The 24291-nt window shown below is 40.5% G+C and overlaps 1 protein-coding gene and 1 long non-coding RNA gene across 3 annotated transcripts in view; one reads left to right on the forward strand and one right to left on the reverse strand.

Moving 5' to 3' along the window:
- LOC133138459 (semaphorin-3F-like) overlaps positions 1-11552 on the reverse strand; it is a 78761-nt gene extending 67209 nt beyond the window's left edge. Inside the window, exons 1-2 of one of the 2 annotated variants that reach the window (XM_061257238.1) lie at positions 11243-11552; positions 6688-6841 (exon numbers count right to left, since the gene is read on the reverse strand). In XM_061257238.1, coding sequence (XP_061113222.1) covers positions 6688-6799 — 112 coding nt within the window. In that variant the 5' untranslated portion in view covers positions 6800-6841; positions 11243-11552. Of the gene's footprint in view, positions 1-6687; positions 6842-8871; positions 8955-11242 lie in introns of those variants that run through there. The other variant, XM_061257237.1, reaches the window with a different exon arrangement.
- A 336-nt stretch (positions 11553-11888) lies between these two features.
- On the forward strand, positions 11889-14960 carry LOC133138200 (uncharacterized). Its single transcript, XR_009709691.1, has 3 exons — positions 11889-12154; positions 14091-14159; positions 14720-14960. It is a non-coding gene; the product is annotated as an uncharacterized LOC133138200 (long non-coding RNA).
- Positions 14961-24291: the final 9331 nt, after the last annotated feature.

The raw sequence follows: 24291 nt of genomic DNA on the forward strand, positions 1-24291 counted from the left end.
AATACACAATTCTTATGCCAGATATGTGCACACATTCACTCTACAATAGAATGTGGAAGGACAAATCTTAGACAAGGAATAATCATTTGGAGCAATACAATTAGTTATTTTTTCACAGAAAAGAGAAAGGTGTGAAAGCTCGGCACTGGGGAAAGAACAATATGTTACTGAAGCTTGAATAACCTCTGCAGTGGACTGGTATTTTGGAAAAAAATAGAAGTGGCATGCTATATAGTCTACCTGCTGCTGTTTCTTGTCTTGTGCCTGTGATACATTACACTCCCAAACACTGTTCAGGACCCAATGGATCTTTGCGGTTTTGTCCCATTTTGGAAGGCTGGTGGAGGTAACCAAAATCCTTTTCAGGAGGACAGCATTGCTTGCCAGGTTCTCTTGTATTACATTTCAGGCTTTCATTGATTGTGGAGTAGACCAATGCACTTACCTCAGGCTCCGGTGTCAGAACTGCTGATAAACCAACCAAATTAGAACACTTCTGGGAGATGAGAGGGAGATAAACTTTATCACCCTGTCCTAATCCTGCCTTTTTTATTAGGATCCATTTTGGGCTGAAGGCAGCCCCCAAACAAAGCACTCGTCTCACTTCTATCCAGGGAGGAATTCACCTCTAAGATCCATTACAATGGGACCATCTCCCTCTTTCTCTCTTTCTCTCTCTCTCCCCCCACTTCTTTCGCTCCCTCTAACTTGGCTGCTTCACCTTCACATCAAGCGCAGATACAGGGATAGAGTTCAGAGCACTAATGGAAGTCTTTCCCAAAACCAGTTCGGTTACGCAACAAACCCCACATGGAACAAATAGGTCTGAACTTAAACCCTGAGGACCACACCGCAAGCCAGTCATTTAGACATAAACACATTTAGTTATTGATGGAAAAAAAACACACAAAAGTATCGGTACCTTTCCCCTGGGAGTTTTTGATCTCAGAAAATGTAGGCTGTTGTAAGTGGAGCAGCGGGAAGCTCTGACAGATAGGAACAGGTCAGACAGACGCTCACTTTGAGTAATACCCTAACGTGGATAATAGGTAACCAGAAATAAAGTGCTCTGTGGGTGAGCTGATCTCTCCACTAATGTATTCTGCTTCATGACTACTGTCAGGAGATGGAATTGAACACAGGGTGCTTTGTGTGCTCAAGATAATCACTTAAACATTGAGTTGCGACTGCAAGAGAACGGCACGGGGAGACCGGGAGGAAGAAGAGATGCATTTAGCCTTACATAAGGCCCAACGGCAAGTGACTGGGAACGCAGAATCTACTACTTACTAAATCTGCTCCCTGTGGCTCCCCAGGTGTTTGCTGAAACACAGCTAAAGAAAAAACAAATCTAAACACTTTCCAATGTCACCATGAGTAAAAGCTGAAAGCCATTACTACATAATGGGCTCCCATGCACCGGTGTGCGGGCAGTTAACCCTTCTATGACTAGCTCCCGTTTGGAGGGTCATGACCCCAAAACTTGAAATAGGCTGCGATTATGGCCTGTGGATAAAAATAGGTGCACCCGTTCACCCCGCACCGTGGGAAGGACAGATGTGAGCTTGGGGGAGGGGCTTGGTGGATCCTGGCAGAGTGTGGAGGCGGAGCCTCAGTGCCGTGATGCAACAGCCCACGCCACTGCGGCACATTGCCGTGATGATGACCCACATTCTCAGTTCCCTCCCTACGGATCAGGACTTTCTATGTCTCACATGAGAGCGAGGGAGAGAGAGATAATCCAGTGTGATTCCACAACACTATAAAATGGTATCCCTGAGCTTTTTAACAAATCCAGATTTTTAATCCAACCTTCTGGGCTGGTAAGGATGATTTTACATTTAATTTGCTAAATCTAGAAAGACTAACATCCAACATACTTGCAAACTAAATGACTTCTGAGTGACACTTAGATGGGCTTCATAAAGAGGCTGAAATCATATCAAGTCAGCATGCAAAAGAGTACATGGCATGTCTTGCCACAAAATGCATGGCTCCAAGTTCAAATTCCTTGCCTGAACTGAAAAGATTTTTAGACTCACAGACATTTAAAAAAGCATCAATCCCAGTAATTTTTCAAATACAATAAAAAAGTGACAAAACAATTGTACTAATCTCTCCTCCTTTTATATATACATTTTCAAATTGCTTCCAGAATTTCCAATTTTGTACCTTCTTTCAATGGCCAACATACTCGCGATCTCATCAAGACACCAGAAGCTGCACTTGGCAGAGAAATCCATGAATCAATAAAGAAACCTTGTGTAACACTGCAGCAAATAGCTTTGATGATTCTGATGGAGAATAATGGATTTTGCACAGCCTGCAAGGGCCCTCTGCCTTCACAACCTTCACACATGCATGCTAACCTGTTTACTGGTGTATAACACCAGCATTAAAAATACAATCTTCAAGACAAGGAAGGCTTTTACATTGGCATGACGGTCAGAGAGAAAGATAAGAAAGGCAAAAGAGAGAAAGGGAGTGAAAATAAGGGATTATGAAGGGGGCACTGGTCTCTACGCAAGCCCTGATAACCTCCTTGCTTCTGTGAGCGCAAGAGTCTGTCCAACCCTCTTCCTTTGCTCGTACCTCTGGGATCTGGTCACAGCCTACAAAGCTCATGCTTGAGCAAGCATTCCTTTACTTTTCACTGATATTTACTCTGCTCCGGGTCACAGATGATAACATTCAGATCTGAACACGGACTGTTTCCAGCGTCTTATGGGCTTCCACAAACATCCCTGTGCAATGCTTCCCCTTTCCATTTACACCTGAAACCCACACCTACTTGCACTCAATAAATTAGGAACTAGAAATGAGTCAGACCAGAGAAATAAATTAAAGATCTTAATGGCCAATCATGTGCCATGCAACTAAATAGATAAAAGCATGGTTTTTAGCTGGTTCAGCTGTTTTTCAGACCAAATGTCAGAATGGGGAAGAAATGTGACCGTGGAATGGTTGTTGGTGCCAGATAGGGTGGTTTGAATATCTCGGAAACTGCTGATTTCCTGGTGGTCTCAACAATATTGAACTGGCTCCAGTGAGCCTACAGCCACAACTTCCAGATGATAGCAATTTTTTTTTTTAAATTGCATAAGAATTTCCTTGCAGCAATCTATCATCAATGTGCATTATTCCAGGTATTAGCTAGTCTTCCAGAATGCATTCATTTGTTGAAGGCAGTTTTTTTTTTTTAAACCTTTGTGCTAGAGCTGTAATCTGTCGCCTTGCACCCGTAAATCCCTTGTCATCTGCAAATGGGTTTATATGAAAGCCTGTATGTACAAATTTACTTAGCTGGTCACATGCATGGACCATTTCACTTTCCCTGTGGCAATCTTGCAGGCATGTAATTCTTTAAGCCTTTAGTGCTGCAGAGGAACGCTTCAAATGGAAAAAACAGAGCAGTTGTGTTGTCAACTTACATGCCAGGACAATTTTGAAATATTGTGAAAATGGAATTTTAATATGTGGCCAGGAGAATGAATGATCTCAGTTGAGCTTGTCACCACACACACACACACACACACATGCACACACGCACGCACGCACACACGCACGCACACACACGCACGCACAGGCAAATCCAGTGGTGGAATGTGAATTTAATAAAAGCGGCATATAAACTAGACCTGCTCCTCATTCATCTTTGATCCTTGCTACTTTCATGCAGTTCCTCGCTCTGTTTCCTCCCGCTGATCTGAAGCCCTGTTTCCCTGACTGTTTATGGTGCATCCAGGCTGTCCTGTTTCCTCCCTCTGATCTGAAGCCCTGTTTCCCTGACTGTTTATGGTGAATCCAGACTGTCCACAGAGTGATTCTCTATGGTGGCATTCGTTTCACTCCTTCATCCCTCCTTACTAATATGAGGCAGCAAACTATTGAGGACTGTCTCCTCCCTACCAAAGCCGCCAGCTTCTCTGCTCTTCAGGGTAGTCTCAGAGAAACAGCCTGAGCAGTCTTCCTCACTCACCGCTCTATCTTAAACATAAGAGCAAGACTCTAAAGTTCAACTCTTTCATCAGAACTGACCCATACACTGTTATAACTGTGTTCTGAGAAAACCAAATGAAAATGTGACTCTGCAAAAATGCAAACTCCCAATTACATTACCTGAGAAGGACAAGATATTTCTATCATTTTATTTCTGGACATGAATTGAAATTAATTAACCGAGTAAAGCGAAACATTGGTCCAACATCCGCAGTGCATTTCCAATAAGTAAGTAAATAAGTAAATAAAGAAACAAGTTTTAAATTTTAATCCTCACCTCCAGGGTCTTATTCTTGCCTAAACTCAGGGAAGGAGGTCGAAGACCTCAGAGAACAATACAGATGGTCTCCATTTCGTCTACTCTGGCTGCTGGCTTACTATGAAAGCCAAGTTTGTTTAATGGCAGACAAAAGTGCTTCTGGTTTAAAGGGTCAAGGTTTTAACCTTTGTGTTGAGCGACATACTAGTTAGATTTACCAAGGAATTTGTCAGCAGTCAGACCACATAATTAGATGGTGGTAATACTGCACATTTCATAATGAATTTAGAATAACTATATGTATCAGTATATTCTGAAACAAAGAATAAGCAAGGAAGAATACATGCAGGTGTGTGTCATGAATTCATTTCCCAGTGTTGCTGTGGAACCCAATGAGAGGGCAATAATGGATGATTTCAGACAGTTTGACATAATGTGTTAACCTAGTATCCCAACCCCAGGTATACCAATTCCTCAAACCATGAACGAGCGATTTCTGCTTAAAATGAATTACCACAACCCAGAGACACTGGTCAATAAAAATTCAATACGGGAACTTAAAAAGCTATTACTTCACCCTCAGAGAAAATTACAACATTAACAAATAAGCCAAATCTTAGCATTTCAGTCGCTGAAAAAGGCCAGCTGCTCTGTCAAGCGAAGATTCCCTCAAAAACCAATTAAAAAACAAAAACTGTCGATTAAAAGAAATTAAAAAGAAAATGACAACTCTGGAGCTTTGCCAATTTAGAAGCAGCAGACTGTGAAATCCTATTTGATTAAGACTGGAAAAAAGGTAAGTGAGAGAACTAACATTTCACAGGAGCAATTCCACACTAAACTAATTCCATGCCTCTTTATACAGCATTGGTAAATAAAACATGACTTTGTAGCAGATATTTTGGCTCACCCAAATGCAATGCAAGTTAACCAAATTTCAAGTACACACTTAATTGTAGTTTTTATATCATGTGAATTCACCCTATATTGGTAATAGTGATATGATCTCACTCAGGTCCATTCATCTCAACAGTAAGTCAGCGTGGATTAAGGTTTTGCTCAGGCTCTATGTAAACTGATTTTCCTTATGACTAGCTTTGCAAACACAGGGTGATTAGGCCCAAAACAAAATGGCAATGTAACTGAAACATGACAAAGACATAATAGATACCTTAGATACGCTGTATAAAGAAGATGTCTATCTTCCTATGCATGTTTTCATACAGTATGTGCTATGAAGAATTTGCAGAATGTACTCTGTCACCATACATGAAACAACATATGTATATCATACACCATATAACTTCATAAATTCAATCAATTTGTATAGCAGTGGCTCGCTCTCCATCTCTCTCTCTACACATGCACACACATGCGCACACAGGCATCACACGCAGACATACGCACAGTATATACCTGTACTTCTGAAATCTGAGTTTTGTCAGTCTGACTGAAGAAAGTAAGAAAGATATTTTGAGCTCTGGGTGTGTGCCCAGTGAAGTGTTAAATCCAACTTAACGGCAGAAGAAAGAGAGGAGAAAGCCTTTAATAGAGAGCCACAGTGGCTTAATGAAATCGGGTTTGCCCCCTCCCCGGCACTTTCCTCTCTCCTTTTGGCCATGTGTGCTGGGGTAATGAAGCTCTGATATGTGACTGGGACAGAGCGAGATAGGGGACATCGCCCGGCTCTGCTGATCCAGGCAATCACTCCGTGTAATCCCCCCAAAAAACCTTGCCCTACCACCCTGTTAATCCAGACCTCCAGTGGAGGGCTAGTCATGCAGTCCTAGCTGGAGGCATGACTCTGCCTCGTGCACCTCATTTCCGCGCAGCGCGATAACAGCAATCCCTATTTATTATGCATTACTATGCCAACACCATTTACGTTTCCTCGCAAAATAGGAAGTGTAGTCAGAGCAGTGCAGTTTGTTTTCTGTGATGATTAGTCCCGTAGGTTTGTAGGGAGCTTTGACCTTGAGTGTTTAAAACAACAATCAATCCACTTTCAAAAAGAGAGCATGAAAGCAAGGAAGGGATTCGGTTCACTACAGACTGTTCTCTGCACGCAGTGAGATTTGCCATGTGGAGCTGTGGACAGTCAGGTGAGCCAAGACTGTCATCTTTTTTCTTCTAACCACACTTTACCACATCTGGGAGAACACACTGCTGCTGGAATGGGAATTACAAGTATATGATTTCTTTCTACTTCAGGACGTGGTTGCCCTGTTCCTCATTAACTGAAAAGGCTGATCAGAGAAGGTAGAGCATCATGCTGCTCCATGAATCGCCTAACAACAGCACGCCTCATAACAGGGAATTCGAGTAACACAATTAACGATGCTCCGCAACCACACACTCATTTGTATATAGAAAACAGCCGTTCCTAATAAAACACCGTTGGAGAGGAAAGCCCAAAATGTTGCCCCTACCTTTGAAGGAGAGGAAGACCCGTGGAGCAGAAAGGGGTTCCCCTTGTGACCCCAGAGCCCAGAGCGCCAGGAGAGGGAGGGTCCGCACCCACAACAGCCCGACTGCCAGCATTGTCCGTCTGTGTCCAGACAGAGAGAGGAGGGTCCTAAGTCTCTGGAGGACAGGAGGAAGATTTAGTCAGGTCTATGTCAAAGCATACGTTTCATTAACTACAGTCACAGCCACCTACAGACCCAAAACTGCTATCCGAGATGTGACTTCAAAGCATTTCAATGGACTGTTACATCATCACCAAAATGACACCTCTCTGCATTATCATGTCAACAGATAGGTAAACTGATAGTGAAATAATATCTCTTCAAGAAAATAAATGATGGTATTTTTTTTTTAAAAGTTCCATCTGGAACCACATCACATTTCTGACATTTTCCAATTCTGCAGTGTGGTATCAATATGAGCTGAGCAGCATTTGATTATACCAATGCACGTTTCATAGGTATCAGACCAAAAGTTAAACATGGCCTCCACGTCTTTCTCTCTCTCCCTCCCTCTATTTCTGTCTGTCATTATGCTTCATTTCTAACCTCAGGTCCATTCCTGCACTTTACTGCTTCCTCCTCACCTAAATACATGATTTCAGCACCTCAGCCAAAGCAGATTTATTATAGCAGAGCCCCTGTTTTCCCCCTTAAGGTCTGTTATTTCCCTTTGACCCTTCATCTGAAGGGAAACAGAGCATGCCACTTCAAAGACAACGGGCAGCAAATAACTGTCTCTGGTCATTACCATCATGTCATTAAGCTGTCCAGGTAAAGACTTGCTACTCAAAGCAAGCTCTGCAGTAAAGCTGGGATTCCTCTAAATGCGACTCAATATTATGACTTCTAAGTACTGGAATCCTGTTCTTTAAGGAATTACCATTACCAATATTATTATATTTTATTTTCTTATTACTTATTATTTCCACAAATTTTCTTTACAAGAATTATTTGAAATAGTATTCTAGAATGGAGATGCATACTAGCCAGACCAGATCACTTCAGGTTGAGTCTTTTGAACTAGAGTGCAAGGGCAGCATCTTGTATGGGAATGAACCTGCAACTTGAGCCCAGCAACACCACACTGCAGCAACCCGACTTTATCTGGCTCTTTCCTTTCCCTGCCTTTCTGTACATCCTAGTCTTTTCCTCCAGCATATCTGCCAGGTCTCTGCTGTCACATTGTATTACATTTCCCCTGCCTCTCGCACTCTCTCTGTAATGGTGAGAGCAACGGTCAGGTGAGTTTCCCAAGGTTAAGAGCGGTTGCGGTGTAAACCTCAGTGAAACTTTTGGCCCAAACTAGGCAGTTCCGGGTGCTTCCAGGACCCTGTGTTCTCTCGTTCCCTCTCCTCTCTCCCACAGAGCTGGGTACTGCCAACTGTGTTGAGCACTGCTCCAGACCCAAGCACTGCTCCAGATCCAACAGCCACCCGCGGTCAGTGCAAGCATCACAGCCACAAAAACACGCAACCGAAACAATAGAGCTCTCTCACTGCCACCCCTCTGCAGGAAATTACTCCAAACTTCTGTAGCAAAACACTATCACACCCACCAAGAATCACATCATGCAACATTATTATTTAGCCCACATTTCTGTTTTCTTTATTGATCCCTTTATTTGTACATCATGTGACAGGTGACAATCACCCTGATGCCGGCAGCAGAGTTTTCTGTCGGAATCAGATTATGCTGTAAAAATGCTTTAGGGCAGGAAATGAACAGTGCAAGAGCTAGGGCCCCCAACTGGTCATCATAGCACAGAGGAAGAGGATGAGGTGAATGAAGAAGAATTACACAGCTTCACGGTGAAAGAGAAAGGATCGTGTTCCTTGGTCAGAAAGGAGCTATGAAATGAAAACCAGCTGTTCAAACCATGACTATTTGCAAGCCATTTGTTAACTATCCAACTGTTTATTCAATGTCAGAGCTTGATTTCCCCACATACTCAAGTTAAAATCCACCACAGACAATAACATAATGAGCGATTGACACAATTAAACTTAATAATTACATGTATCCTTCTTTGACACTAAATATAAAATAAATACTTAAAATATATATACATTTCCACACTTGAAATAACAAAATACAACAACAATCACTTTGAAAAAGCGGGCCTCGGGATAAATATAAAACACGAACCTGTAAGTTGTCATTCATTTGATGAGTATCCACGAGATTCAAATAATAAATAATTTAACTCAAATGCCAATGCCACGCCAACAAAAACTATACATAATCAAAACTGAAAACGTGCCTTAACATTTTACGTAGCGTTTATCTCACTGTTTTGTAAAACATGCAGTATTGCATGGTTCCGTGCCATTTAAACACAAACAGAACTGCTCTTCACACTACTGTCCGCGTCGGTAAATGCGCAATCATTAAATACGAAAGAAAGAAAACTGAGGCAAATGAAGGAAATCAATATAGCCTACCACTATGGATTCAAAGCTAATCTGTAAAAATAAACACCGTAAAAGCAAACACAAACATACACACTAGTACGCGCAAAAAAAATCCGGCAACAGACAAAGAACCTAAAAGCAAGATTTACGCATCTGTCGAACAGCACAATACATTAATACATTTTCGACGTGGCTTCCTTTAAAAATGAACAAAGAAAGATAAGTAAATACAAAATTCCCCGGAAATAGTAAATCAACGACAATATTGACAGCTTCATAATGACAATAATTCCGACGAGCAAATCGCATATAGCAAATCATAAAACTAAGCTAAAAATATAACCGCCTCCTACAATTGGCCAAACTGATTTTACGCATGACGCAAAAACATTGCTCTCGTTACACAATTACATACAGTGGAAATGTATAGAATGTACTACAGACTGTATCAAGGGACAGAACATTTTAGCAATATTATCTGATAGAAGCAGAAAAAAATATTTCACGAGTGTCAAGGACAACACACATATTTGTCAAAATAGTAGGCGAACAATGATAACAATTATTCGTTTTAAGGAAGTTTGCACAATCAAAGAATGTCAAATAATGTCAAAGTCAAAGAATTTCACAAATTACTCGGTGAGTGCATTTTCTTGTTCTTGGCACATTTCTTAAAACTTTTCAAACTTACGTTTTAGTAACTTAGCCAACTTTTCACACAACATTGCTGCACATTATTTAAGCCATGAATGGCTATAAAGCTCGCTTTAATACATGTTTTTGGTTATTTAATCCGCCTGGCACGGTCCTCTTCCGCTTGTAAACGTCGTTCAACGGGCTGTCAGGTCAAACTGCCACCGAGGGCAGAAGATCGCGTTCCAAATTAAAGAGACCCGAACCCCCAGGTAACGCTCTGAGCGTAACTTTCCTATAATTCCATGCGTAAAAGTATACGTGGTTTAACGCTACATTGTAGCACGCGACCCCTTCTTACGCGTTTTCAAACCAATAAACAATAATAACAAGCGTCATGAAGTTATTAGACTAATACAGTGACATGTTTCACCTTTCTATTGCACTATTCTCTACATGCCATCCGCGGAACGGGCCATGAGAAAATCAAAATGAAAATCAATGTCGGCAATGGAAGTCATTCGCTACCCAGCAATTGTTAAGTGCTCTAACTGTAGCGTGATCGCAGTGATGGGCATGCGAATATCTCAGCCTTACACAGCACATTCCTTTGTACTCTTAAAAACACAATCAGACGTAATTTAATGTTGGTGCATATGCTCAGGCGAGTTCCTGCCAAAACCAGGCAAGTTTGAATAAGTTTTGTCATGTCCAGGTTTAAGCTTTAGATCTGTAATCACTGGACAAAATAGATACAAAATATCGACATTCTTTTCACAAATGAAATTATCCTGATAGTCTTATCACTATTCAATAGTTTGCCATACTGTTTGCCATCCACTGGCTGTGCACGGCTCGAATTTGCTCACACCGGGCGAGCGAATTGGTTTTCTTTCCAAGAGCCCAACGCATGTGGGCTTAGCGAAATGCCCGCAGAAACACTTATATATGACCCCCAGCGACTTCTGATGAATATATGTGTGCAGTCCACACAATGTGACAACGTCAATTACTGACTTGATAAGCTAAAAATAAAAGCGTAAAGATAACACAACAAATCAATAGGCCTAATGACTTGACACACTGTCAACAGAAAAATGTACACTGCACGTTCCATGTACAATTTACTGTCAAATGACATTTCAGAACAACACTATGCCTGGATATTAACTGTAAATTCATGTATAAAATACATATTTAAACAAACTAAAAGTAGAATACATATGAATTTAAAACAGGATAACTCAATATTTACACTCCAATGTACCCCTAACATGATGCCAAACACATTATTTGTATATGATTTTCAAGCAGAACAGTTTTCTACTACAGGAATTAAGAGCGCTAGAATATAAAAGGGCAATTGTTTTGGTAAACTGTCTAATATAATAGATGTCCGATAAATAAACAGGCTTTCGAAATATTACCCTACGTTTTCAATTGTCACGGCACACAAAAATTAAAGTAGTTACCTGTTTCTTACTTTCCGCCACAAAGTACTTCAATTCCACTCGTAAAAGTCATTTAGAAAGCAACAAACAATCCAATTCAATCGTCTTGATTTCTTTCCAAAGTTGCAAGTATAATTCCTCTGTTGTAATACTCATCCGAAGCTTGGTATTCAGCCAAGCTCGTGGAATTTCTTGTCCAATTAGCAGTTGTGCTGTTGTTGTTTTTTTCTTTCAGTTGATTGAAAACAATCCCACTTGTTCACATGAGATATTATTCCTTGTGATCTGATCAGTTTGTCCGGTTTTGACGATATCAGGCGCTGTGCTTTGACTAAGGAGCTCCTGACTGCTGGAGAAACGCGCTGGCAGGTGGATGCAGTGCTCGCTTTCGTATAAGACACACCCATGGGGCGGAGATTTACCTTTAGTGCCACCGCCCCCAGTTCCGCCCACCAAAGAAGGCACAGGCGTGCCTGTTGCAATTATGGCACGCGAGTAAGCTACTGTAAATTCCACAATAAATACATGACCGCCCATTACTGCTTGTATCTAGGCTGTGCATTTTAAATGATTACTTCATATTCAGATAAGCAGAAAGCTGTCCCATCCAATACTTCATACATATTTAACCACAGTGTCCGGATCGGGATGTCAGCGTGCCTGTATGCCTCAGGCCAGTTGGAAGTAGTTCAGCTTTACCTGCTGGTTTCCTGCTGTTTGTTTCAGGAATGCATTTGTTTGTTTTTAAACATTAGATTTAAACATTTGATTGTGCGCCTCTTACGTTGGGTGTAAACTACCCTGGATCCTTTTTTGAAGCCGCTTTCCAGCTGTCCAATCCATGGGATTCCCTGCTGCCTTCACGCTGAAAACAACTACCAAAAGTACTCCTCTGTCAGAGAAGCCAGCTGGAAAAGTCGATTCTACTGACATGTGGGTAACTTTTGCAGCACACTCTGCCTCGCTTTAAATTTACATCCTGAAGCAATTTTAGTCTAAGTAGTACCACAGCAGCATAAAATAGAAGAAAAAATAAATAAATCAGTTTTAGCCATGTATTACACGTTATTTATTTAAATTGTGCTGTTATTACGGAATTTAACGACAGCGTTCCCTACCTTGAAAAAGTTAGGTTTTAGATTTTTATTTTTATTTTATTATTTATTGCGGAACATTTCGACAGCAACATTTCATAGCCAGCTGAGTTTATTACTAACCTTTACCTTTATCTAGCCTACGTTAGCTAAGCTTCAAGTAGCCTAACAATCTGCTTTCACTGTCACTTTTCAAGTGTCCCTGTGAAGCAAAATGTATATTTTTAACCTATTGTTGAAAATGCTACCACTCAGAGGTTTTAGACGTCTCTAAGAAGCAAAATTCAAGTTGGCGATTGCAACAAAATGTGAGAGCATAGCATTTTTTAAAAACTCAATTATGTTAATTAGTGACTAGCTACTGTAGGAAAATATCATAACGTAGGCTTTAGGCCTACTGTAGAAACAAACAATACCACACCAGTATTATTTTTTTGTGTGAACGCAGCTGCTCCATATTTTGCATTACTGAGGAAAGGTTAGCAGTTAATACTCTCCACGCAAGGATTATCAGCGCTTTGCAAGGAATTTATACAAAAATCTACCAAAAGCCTAACCGAAACAATTACTTACACACTTAAAAAATATATTGTATGGTATTTTGCCTTCTCTCTCCCATGCATTAACAGAACAGAAGCCTATATCTATAACCCAAATGTAGAAGAAACTGGGGAAAGGTTCTGATTCAAGGATTCAGCTGCATAACCCATATGTGCAACCTGAGACATAAGAATAAGAAATAATAATAATTTGTATATATATATATATATATATATATATATATTTTAAATTTTTTTAAGAATAGCAGACAATAGCAGTCTGCTTTTATAAAAACTTTATTTATGGGAACAGAGGGAGTGAGAGAGGTGGGAATCACAGAATATAAAGTGCAGTTCTGAGGAATTGAAGCCCCAGCTCAAGGGGATTGGTATGTAGGCTGAAATTTGATTGCCTTATGAACTGCACCATACTTCTTTCCCAGCTAATTCTAATTCAGGCTATCTACCATTTCCATACTAAGCGGTATTGACTGAGGTTTATCAATACACTTGGAGATGAAGGGTTTGATTGTGCTATTTAATTTTCTTGTAGCAAGAATACAGGTACATGAACAGGCTATGGTAGATAAGAGGAATAGCATCACAAACCTTCCTGACAGCCCTGGACCTGCCTTTTGGTCAGGTGAAAGCCTGATAGCCATCAATGTTCTCAATAGGATTATGGACAAAGATCTTGCCTGTTCTTCATTTCAGTCCCCCAACACTCCTGATAATGGCTGAATTTGTAATGTTTAAAATTGGCTGCACCATTGGAACACAGACACATTAGGTATCAAGGCCAATGACTGGTGTTCAGAAAATATAGTATACTGTAATATAGATTGAAAATTGCTACAGTATGAAACAGAACTGAAACAGAAGTGTCAGGGCTAACATCAGCACCATGGAAGCTCTCTCTCCACTTTAGTTACTGTACCCCCAAGTCTCTCTTGAAAAAATAAACTTCAGTCTCAGTTAGTTTGAGCCTGGATAAAATGTGCACCACAACTACCCATTTATAAATGGATTAGAATTGAATAGCAGCCTTTTCCTGAAAAGGTTTTCTGTGGTTAACATAATTGCATAATAAGCTGTCCTCACCTTTCCTAATATAAATGGAAATCAAAACTATTAACTGGCCTTTCTTCCAATGGATGGTATAATTTTCTGTTGTGGCATCCTGAAATAAGACCTTCAGCCTTTACAAATGCAAAGCCACTTCCTGTCCATTTACAGATACCTCTGCATGCAGTTCTGAGCAAGACAAGAGGAAAACCCATTGGTGAATGGACAGAATTCCAGGAGGTGAAATTCTGAAAAGAACTACCTCATGATTCTGTGAAGAACTCAGACAGTAATCTATGTGCCAGAGGCTAGTCCAAAACCACAATAATTTGAGTTATTAGGTATAACACCTCCAAATTGTAGTGAATCTCAATTCTTTAAGCTCAGAACTGCCGGTCTGAGCTCACCATTGCATACATGCACTTACACGTGCTCTTGTACACAATCGCTCATATACACATTTATAAATGATTGTGAACTTCACACTGCAGAAATGTCTCCTGCCGACTCACTTGCTCGGCAGGAGTGGGACTGCAGCCTGGGGAGGGCGGACAGCGAGGCCAAGAGCTCCAGACATCTGGACCTGTGCGTTACGCAGGGTCCGATTCGTATGACTGATCTGAAAACCATGACTTCCTGGACGTTGGCCCTCACCTCTGATTTGCCCTAAGACGGCTGCAGGGGAGGACAGGGTGAAAGGGTGCATCCCTCCCCCTCCTGCACTGCCTCACTGGCCTCTTGTCCTTTGTTTGCTTGCTTTTAATCAACTGGCTTTATCATTTCCATCATCTGTCCCACAGCGCACTGCCATCTGCCACTTGCATAAGAAGAAGAAGAAGAAGGAAGAGAAATAATCAGTGGGACACAGCACCAGGAGGAACTGGTGGTCAGAGCATGCCTACCTCCTGCTGGTGCATGCTGTCTAAGCACTACCTGACTGTCTCTCTGTGCCTCCCCAAGGACTCAGACTGACCAAGCTACTGAGGGATATGTAGACAAACCAAACCAGGCTGACCCAATGGACTGCTAGGGTCGAGTGTGTGTGTGTGTATGTTTGGGGAGGGGGGGGGGGCACGCAGGTTAGAGGTCACAAAGGGACAGGCCCCATGGGAGGCTGGGATCGAGCCTAGTCGTAACCAAGGCACCAGCAGCCGTTGTGGGACTGCACTGGAAGATGAGGTGTTGAGTTTCGGAGAGCAGATACAGCTTGCCGAAATTCCTCGGTGCTTGTTGGATGAATCCTTGTGGCTCAAGGACAGTTGTGATTACAGTTTAAACTCAATTTAATCTCAATTTCTCTCTCTCTTTCTATTATTGATCACTTTTCTCTCTTTCTTCAACACACGGATAGCCTGTGTGCCCCCAACTTATCAGCACTGTCCATTCTAATCCTTGTCATACAACTTGTAATGAAAGATTACTTATCTCTTGTGGGAGTGCAGTAAGCATACCTTTTTCTTAATGTTTCACTTAAAAATCCATGGCTTTGGAATGTTGGGTTCAACAGCACTGCGACTATTATTCAGTAAAAATATATATTTAATATATTATTTAACCAGGTAAGCTGATGAAGAACACATTCACTTTTACAATGATGACCTGGACAAAAGAAATGGTGACGTACAACTATATCCAGTATTCACATACTAAAAGTTATAATTGGGCAAGTAGGGAGATCCTTTAAGCCTATATAGAGGGAGCTTCATATAACTATTTCAAGATGAATTATTCACTATGACCTTTTTAATTGCTTTGAGATGTGAAATTTGCAAATGCAGCAAACTAAAGTGTATTTGGTGTGATAACTGCTGCAGGAATGAAGGGATGAACCATGGCTAATATGATTTATTTCAGAATTCTTGTTGGTTTCACTGTGAAATGCACACAATTAAAACCTGTAAGCATTTAAACATTTCTAATGTTATCATTTGGCCTGAAATAAATGGAAGATTTTGGTCAATATACATACGTAGCATTTTGCTATTGAATAGAACGGCAATAGCTTACTGTAGACAAAACCAAAATTGAAAGCCAGTTTTTCTGATACAGTGAAGATGTTTTAGCTTTAAAGCATTGCATGCACACACAGAAACCTATGTATATAACAACAACCCTTTTATTTAAAATTGACAAAATGAAAGTCAAATGTCTCTGACCTACACAGTCTCATTTTAATTACTATGCTCCTGCATATACTGTAGTCTGTCTTTCATTTAACTTCTCATTCTAAAATTAAATCTACTGGTACTGACAATGTCATCTGCTAGAGAATGAAATACTCAAATTAAATCGACATGACAAAAGTAACTTTTCCCTTTCAGGTTCAGTCTCTTAAAATGCCATCTCTGGCGGACTCAATCAATTCCATCCGTCTATAGAATTTCTCTCTTGGAGAAACTTGGCAAAGGTCAAATTGGAGAGATGTTTTAATGAAAGTAAGCTGGCACCCTCCTTGCAGACCAGGCCTGAAAAGTTATCTTTTCAGTGTAGGGAGAATGAAATCGCTCTCCAGAAGAATAGGACCAGACGCCCAACCCTTCTGCAAAGTTATCTGCTTTACCTGCTCAGTCCGTGTTCTGCCCAGAATAGGATCTGTAATTTTTTTTTATTATGAAACTCTGACTATTTTTTAGTAGAAGATGTTCTATGCATGCTTGCAGTTAATGTCTCTTGCCACTGATTTTGTCTATCAGTCACTGTTGCCTGGGGCAATTCTAACAATGCATTTTTAGGGAAAAATAATTATGAATAGCACTTCATTTCATGGCGTTGTTTACACCTTATGAAGTGTTTTTAACAATGCGCCACATGCATGCCATTTCATACACAATAGCAAGACTGTCTGAAGATGGGGCAGAGAAAGCTGGTGAATCAGTATTATACTGGGGCAGGAACACAAGCGATGATTTACAGTAGCAGCACCCTTACAGAAATGAAATATACAAATAATTATATTGAAATAAAATATATTATCATGTTATGTTTTCTAAGATATGGGCAAGTAAACAAGTTACTTTCATTGTGAAATATTGCAGTTTATTTTGTTTCACACTTTCCTATTTTTATTATTTAAAAGGGGAGGGGACATTCTGCGTTTCATTTGACATTTCTTGTGTGTGTGGGGGGAAGAATCCATCTATGAGTTGTGGGTTGGCCTTCCTATGGACTGCCAATGGACCTCCGTTTCACACATTTACAGTAGATTGCAGTATACTCGATTTCCATAAGGGTAGGCATCATTGGTTTCAGATGCAGTGAGAGTGAAGTTCTCCTGAGAACCATGGGAGGAGTTGAGCTTAACTTGATTCAGTGCTGTTGATCAGCCTGCAGCCCTTCCCAATGGGAATGTGGGATCCCCAAAAGATTTTTTTCATTTTTTCCCCACACATGGTTCACAGAAGCCCCCCCTGCTTGTAATGTACCATGGAGGTTTGGTCTCTATGCACAGATGTCATAATGAAAACCCTCGTTGTTTGTTCTGTGCAGTAAAGTTCCAGAGAGGACCTGCATGAAGGCCAGATCCCCGCTGAAAACTGATACTGAAGATATCTTGGTCTGCAGGAAGAGCTCATTACTCGGGAGATTTCGCTGGTAAATACACACCCAGCTAATGAACAGAATTTGTGTGTTCACACCGGGGCTTTAACTATGTGATAACAAACCGAGTTTCACCAGGCGTCTTGGCCCTGGATGTGTCATGAAGCCCTGTCAGATGACTCTGTCTTTCTGCATTATATTCGTCAGGAGAGACAAGACTCATCAATAATCTTAAGCATTGCATGTAAAACACCAGCTTTGACACCACCATTGACCCTGCTTCATTATTGTAAAATATGTTTAAACAAAATACTCTGCTGTAAAAGCAACATTTCTCATTCAGTTTAAAGAATAATATCATGAAGACACTGTAACAGATACTTTAACTTTTAGGTAGTATCAGACACATGTTCTCATAGCCTCATAACTACTCTGATCTCATAGCCTAATAACAGTTCATAACTACATTACTACCAAATCAGTAAGAGTAGCGTGATATGTTTATTAATTTGTTTCAAAACCGATTGCGTGGATAGCAGCAGTCGAACATGTAATAATTTCCATTGTTGTGGTAAGGCAGTGATATAAAGTGTAAGATTCAAAATAACATGCCTCATCATGTACTAATTACTGTTTTACAATAGCATAAAAAAAAACTTTTCATGTTGAAGATGGCGGCAACATTAGGCTTAAGTCTTTTAAAGTTTGGCCTCATATGTGATGCTATTAACACTCCGTTTTTAAATTTGATTACTTTTTTCTGGCCTTCTGCCTTAAAGCCAAAGCCAGTGACTTTTACCACTAGCATGAGATTCACATGAGATGTAATTAAGAATGTTCATTATTGATAAGGTCCAGACGCCTGCACACACACAATGCCTCTCTCCTGTCCCTTTGGTGGAATTACCCTGTTGAATTTAATGGATGAACATGAAGTCGTCCCTCAGCCTCAACGAGAAAGCTGTTACCTTACGGTGTGATAAGACATTACAAATTCACTTCACTGCTAGGTTTTGACTACTCTGCCAGCAGATTCATTAGCATTTAAATGGGGAAAGATAACACAGTAGCTGGCAGAATTGTACTTTGAACACAGAGGTGCTTCTCAGCTTCATTAAAAATACAGGATCTTAAAGAGAAACTTGAAGGTGGATTTTAAAAGTTTAAAGTGGTTTAAGACAGCAGAACTCTCTACAGTTGGAATGATGTCCAACTGCTTCTGCTTGGCTCAGCCTTAAATGATCTGTGAAAGTGCCTGGGGATCCCATCGTTTTCACATACCTTTTTCATTCTGAGTGAAGTTGATGGGAATGATGAAAACTGAGGGATACATTTATCAATGTATGTGTGACTGTGTGAGAAAGAGATAATTCTAATATGCCACTCCTGTAAAAAGGTATTATTTCGTTATCATAGCATAATTAGTAAATGCAGATTTTTTTTTTTTGCGCTGTCTTGTAATGCTTGGACAAGTGCTGCCAAAGATTCATCCATTATCATGCTGATACAGCTTGTTTTGATGGGTACAACATGTATTGAATTGAGAAAGATATGCACAGACTCCATGAATGGAGAGGTCTGTGAGAAGTTAACTGCAGAAATGGAGGGAAGAAGGGAATTGAAGGGTGAGAGAGAAAGTCCCATGTGGAGAGAGTGATGTGTCACAAGGGTGTTAATGTCCTCGGCTGGGAGATGAACAGTCAGCTGACCCACAACGGCCCTGGCTATAAACACTGCCACATGTAGAGATCTGGAGAATTACAAGGCTTGTGCACAAGGATCTGTGTGTGCATGTGTGCGTCTATGGGCATATGACTGTGTGTGTGTGTGTGTGTGTGTGTGTGTGTGTGTGTGTGTGTGTGTGTGTGTGTGTGTATGCGCGCATTTGCACGTGTACATGTATGTATATGTATGTGTATGGACGTGTGTTCGTCGATGATTACTGATGGTTCTGGCGATCAGTTTTTGTATGTGAATAGAATAATAATAAATAAATAAAATAAAAAATAGACATTTGTAAACCAGCTAATGAAATGATCACAACCAAAAGCCTGAGGTACCATAGTTTCATTGGGCAGGTTTAACTCTTCACATTGCCTGCCACTCTCTGTTAGCCCCCAGTGTTTGGTTGAAGCTGACCGTGATGATGTAATATGGCTTCAGGATGAGTGAATGTTCCACTAATGATGAAGCTGCATTTAACTGCCATTTAATCATGTGAGTTTTTTAAATGAAAAAAGCTTGTAATACAATGAAACTGAAATCTTTTCCCAGGAAAGAATATAATTGTTTTCTTTCCTTTTATAGTGCCACACTTATCCATTTTAACAAACGCACACGATAATAACGAAGTTGCAATAACAAATTGCTCTGTCGGCAATAAAAAATGTTTTCTTTAAAAATGGGTTGAGGCTCATTTCAATTACCTGTGGTGCTCGATATTATGCAACAGCCTTCCTGTTGTTGTTGGAGGCCTGATGTACCTCCTGAATTTCCAGCACACAGTGACTCTCTCCCCTCACAAACCATGGCTGTCCCAGGCCACAATGTGGGAACATTTTCAGGAAACAACTTGGAATTTCCTTCATGTTTCACACATCAAGTTAAAAGAGGCGAGAAAGCCACTCTCATCCAAGCTGCATAAACACTCCAGGTCCCAATATTAAATTATATGTGCATGTTCATATGGAAAAAACCCCCAAAAAAAACCATGAAATGAAAAATGACATGGCAATTTTACTCTAGCCTTTATACCACAGTCTCCATTTCAGATTGTGTTACGGAGAACACTGGAGAAATTGATCGGAATTTCATTTAAAAAATATATTTTTTTAAAGAATCATACTCCAATTTATTTGTATTTTGTAAGCTTTGATATTCTGTGATCTTTTACACCCTCTAAAGTTTTAATGGTGAGATCAGAGGGGTGCAGGCCAGTATGAGAAGCATGTTAGAACCCAGTTAACATCGAGTAGACACTGTATTTTGTGTAGCCAAAGGTTTCAGACTATGATGTTATAGGTCTAAGCCAGTATCACCCCTTGGAAAGTCAGGCTAGTTGCTGTTGCATTATAGTGACAATAAAGTCTTTGTCATCCACCATTAAAAAAAGCTAAATATAAGCATAAAAATGATTTCTGTCTCATCCGAGAGTGCTTGTTTAATTTTTATGGACATAATACTTTCAGCGTGACAAATGGCCGTAATATTGACAAGGCCTCGTGATCGCACTGAAGTCTGAGTCCTGTCTGATCCTACATGTCTTTGTCTTGTATTTAGTATACACCACTACTTTCTCTCTCAAAGTCTGCACTGTCCTCTTCTCAGTAGATTGGATAAACTTTCAAATATTCATGAAATTATGAAAGATAAGGCTTTGCCAATGAGGTGCATAATTTTGCACTGTGCAATGTATTACAATCAGTCCATTAGTATAGCTGTACCATCTTACTGGTCTGTAACATTGGCTCAAGTTTTGCTGGTTTTTGTAAAATTTATAAAAACTTCATGAATTCATGTGTATTGAGGATGTGCATACACTGTCATATATTCAGTCTTCATTTAAACTCTACAAGATTTTATATGAGTCTGGAATAAAATGTACTCTATCAGAGTAGAGTTTTACATTGAACATTATACTGTGTTGAGGTAATCATGCAGGCTGATTGTATTTGGCTGTGTTACTGGCAGATCGTGAGGAGGTAAAAGGGCAGGGAGAATCATGTACATTTAAAAACAGGTTAGCAGCTGCCTGGCTCTCAGCTCTCAACCTGCCCCCTCCCCTGTCACTGCCACTGCCACACCAACCTGTCTGCACACGAGGCAGGCGTCTCTCAGTGGGAGAAGTGCCAGGGCTATTTTCTGTGCCACAGGGAGCTGGGCTTGCCAAGGAGGAGGGAGGGAGAGAGAGAGGGAGAGAGAGAGAGAGAGAGAGAGAGAGGGCCGGGGAGAGCGGGAGGGCAGTGGGCCACCGTCGTGCCTCCTCCACCTGCTCCTCAGAGTCCTCACAGGAGGTGCCGAGGGGGACCTCATTGCAGGGGTCCTGTTATGTCAAAGAAAGGAAGAGCCTGGACAGCATTAATTAGCTCAGGGTCTTACTGAACAAACAGATTTGTCTCAATTCCAATTTCTTTATGTCAAGTATTTTTTTCACTGCATTTAAACTGGAGAATACATTTCTACTAAATTTGCAATTGTATTTAATGTATTGAATTTTTACTTCTATTCCACAAACACCATGAACACTGCAACTGAAGCAAATGTATAGTACTCCTCTGATATGCTCACACAAAACCAAATTTTGACTTTCCATGCTACAATGAAAATAATCTGTATGAACCACTCTGAATTCATGACCTACTCAACATCCTCCACCCCATCAAACTTGCCCAAACTTACCTATACAAATGGCAGCTTGTTCCCCCCCCCTCCCCCCCCCCCCCACACACACCACCACCACACACACACACACACACACACACACACACACCACCGCCACTACCACCACGCACACACACACACACACACACACACACACCACCACACACACTCACACATGCAGAGTTTTCCTAGCATGAGTCACATTTCTGTATGTACTGCCAGGGCTAATAACCTTGAAATCTTGAAGAGTCAATTGTGTCCATAGTTGAATGAATCAATACAGCTGTGCTCTGGACGTCTGACAATCCCCCTCAAATATTCCTGAGACCTCTGGAAGACTGACAACCTCCCTCAAGTATTCCTGAGACCTCTTATTTTCACGTATCTTGGTTTTGAAATCTCTTTGTGAGAGGACGTATTGAGAGTAAATGTCATGGTGCTGTGTCAGTTAAAACAGTACCAAACTATGAAGGCTGCAACATGCCGCATGCATCACCAAAGTCTCATTTGCTAATGAAGTTGTTGGAAGTTGCTGTAGTGAAAAGCAGATCAAGCCAGGACTGAATAGGACCTACCATGAAAGACATTTGTTTTTTTAAATGGCTTCATCATAACTTTGCATGCTAACTTTAACACTGGAATTAAAAACATTAATGCCAGCCTTGTACACAATACAACAAGGTTCCAAACAAAAATATGTGCCTTTGATAGTTCTGGAAAACAACATGCTTTTTGAAAGCTCATAATTGAGCATACACAACTGAGAATGTTGGTAAGCAAACACAATAATAACCTCTGTGTTCTTCCCTATTTCATATCTGTAACTGATTACTAGTTGACAGGCAGAGTAATTGTGTGCAGACGTCTTTTACTGGAATTGCATGTGCAACAGCTAATATGCTGTAACGTCTTGTTCATAAACATCTATAAGAGATGATTTCCGAGTAGCTCAGTCAGTTAAGCTGTTTCACAGCATCGCAGGCTGGTGAGAGTGTAGGCAGTGTTAACATTTAACCATGACCAGGAGTCTATACTGGTGTGATGTAATTGCCTTTGTTCCAGGGACCCTAAGTTGCACGAGTTCAATAATACATCACAGTCACCCATAGAACACCAGCAGTCCCCAGTAAGACATGCATTATGCCTCTGCTCTGATTGGTACTAGCTCTGCAGTAGTACTTTAGTGACCTGTGGTGCTGTAAGTAGTCACTAGCTCAGGGGTGGGTACTGGACATTGCAGGTATAGTTAGGCCAAACCGTAACAAAGGAAATACATGCTTCAGATATATCGGTACCTTATAGTATAGTATACTGTATATGATTAATTATTAGCTGCCATTTTTATGTCATTGTTTGCATATAGTATATCATAATCTACATGCAATTATAGTATTGTATAAAAAATAATTCATGTTTTCATTTAATGCGAAATTAACATACATTCTGGAATACATCTTGTTTATTCCTTTGCGGAAGTTCTTTCCCATTATATTACCACCAACTGCAAGGCTAGCATATTACATCTTACTCATATGATCTCAGTGAACACTTTATTATGTATTTATTAGACTTATTTTTTAGACTTATTGGTCTTCTGCTGCTGTAGCCTATCCACTTAGAGGTTTGACACGTTCTGTGTTCAGAGATGCTTTTCTGCATACTACTGTTTTTGCGTGATTATTTGCCTTATTGTCACCTTCCTGTCAGCTTCGACCAGTCTGGCCCTTCTCCTCTGACCTCTCGCATTAACATTTTTGCCTGCAGAACTGCTGCTCACTGGATGTTTTGTTTTTTTGCACCATTCTCTGCAAACTCTAGAGACTCTTGTATGTGAAAATCTCAGGAGATCAGCAGTTGCTGAGATACTTAAACCACCATCTCTGGCACCAACATCCATTCAATGGTCAAAGTCACTTAGATTGCATTTCTTCCCCATTCTGACATTTGGTCTGAACAACTGCTGAACCTATTGACCACGCCTGCCTGCTTTTATGCATTTAGTTGCTGCCACATGATTGATTAAATATTTGCATTAACAAGCTGGTGTTCAGGTCTACCTAATAAATTGTTCACTTCAAATCAGATAACTTCCATTTTAATCAACACGGACCCAGAAAGCTTTTAAGAAGATTCATGGCTGTGTTCACCATCTCTCTGTCTTCCATAGTCTATATTAAAACACTCCATGATAGTGTTTTATTGGTGACTGAGCAGTAAAACAAACACTTGCGCTACAATTCATGAGGACTGAACTGCGATTTTTAACAGCAGATAGTGGCTTGTTTGTCACGAGGACAATATTTTGCACAGTGTGTGAATTCCAAGTGGTGATCCTTGTACGTATAAGAATGTAAGAGAAAGAGAGGTGTGGAAGTTAAATATTGGTGAATCGGTGACCACACCATGAATGATTAATATCCAGGTACGCACCACTGAAATTCACACCAGCTCGCCA

Source organism: Conger conger, chromosome 10, assembly GCF_963514075.1.
Source record: "Conger conger chromosome 10, fConCon1.1, whole genome shotgun sequence".
Lineage (NCBI taxonomy): Eukaryota > Metazoa > Chordata > Actinopteri > Anguilliformes > Congridae > Conger > Conger conger.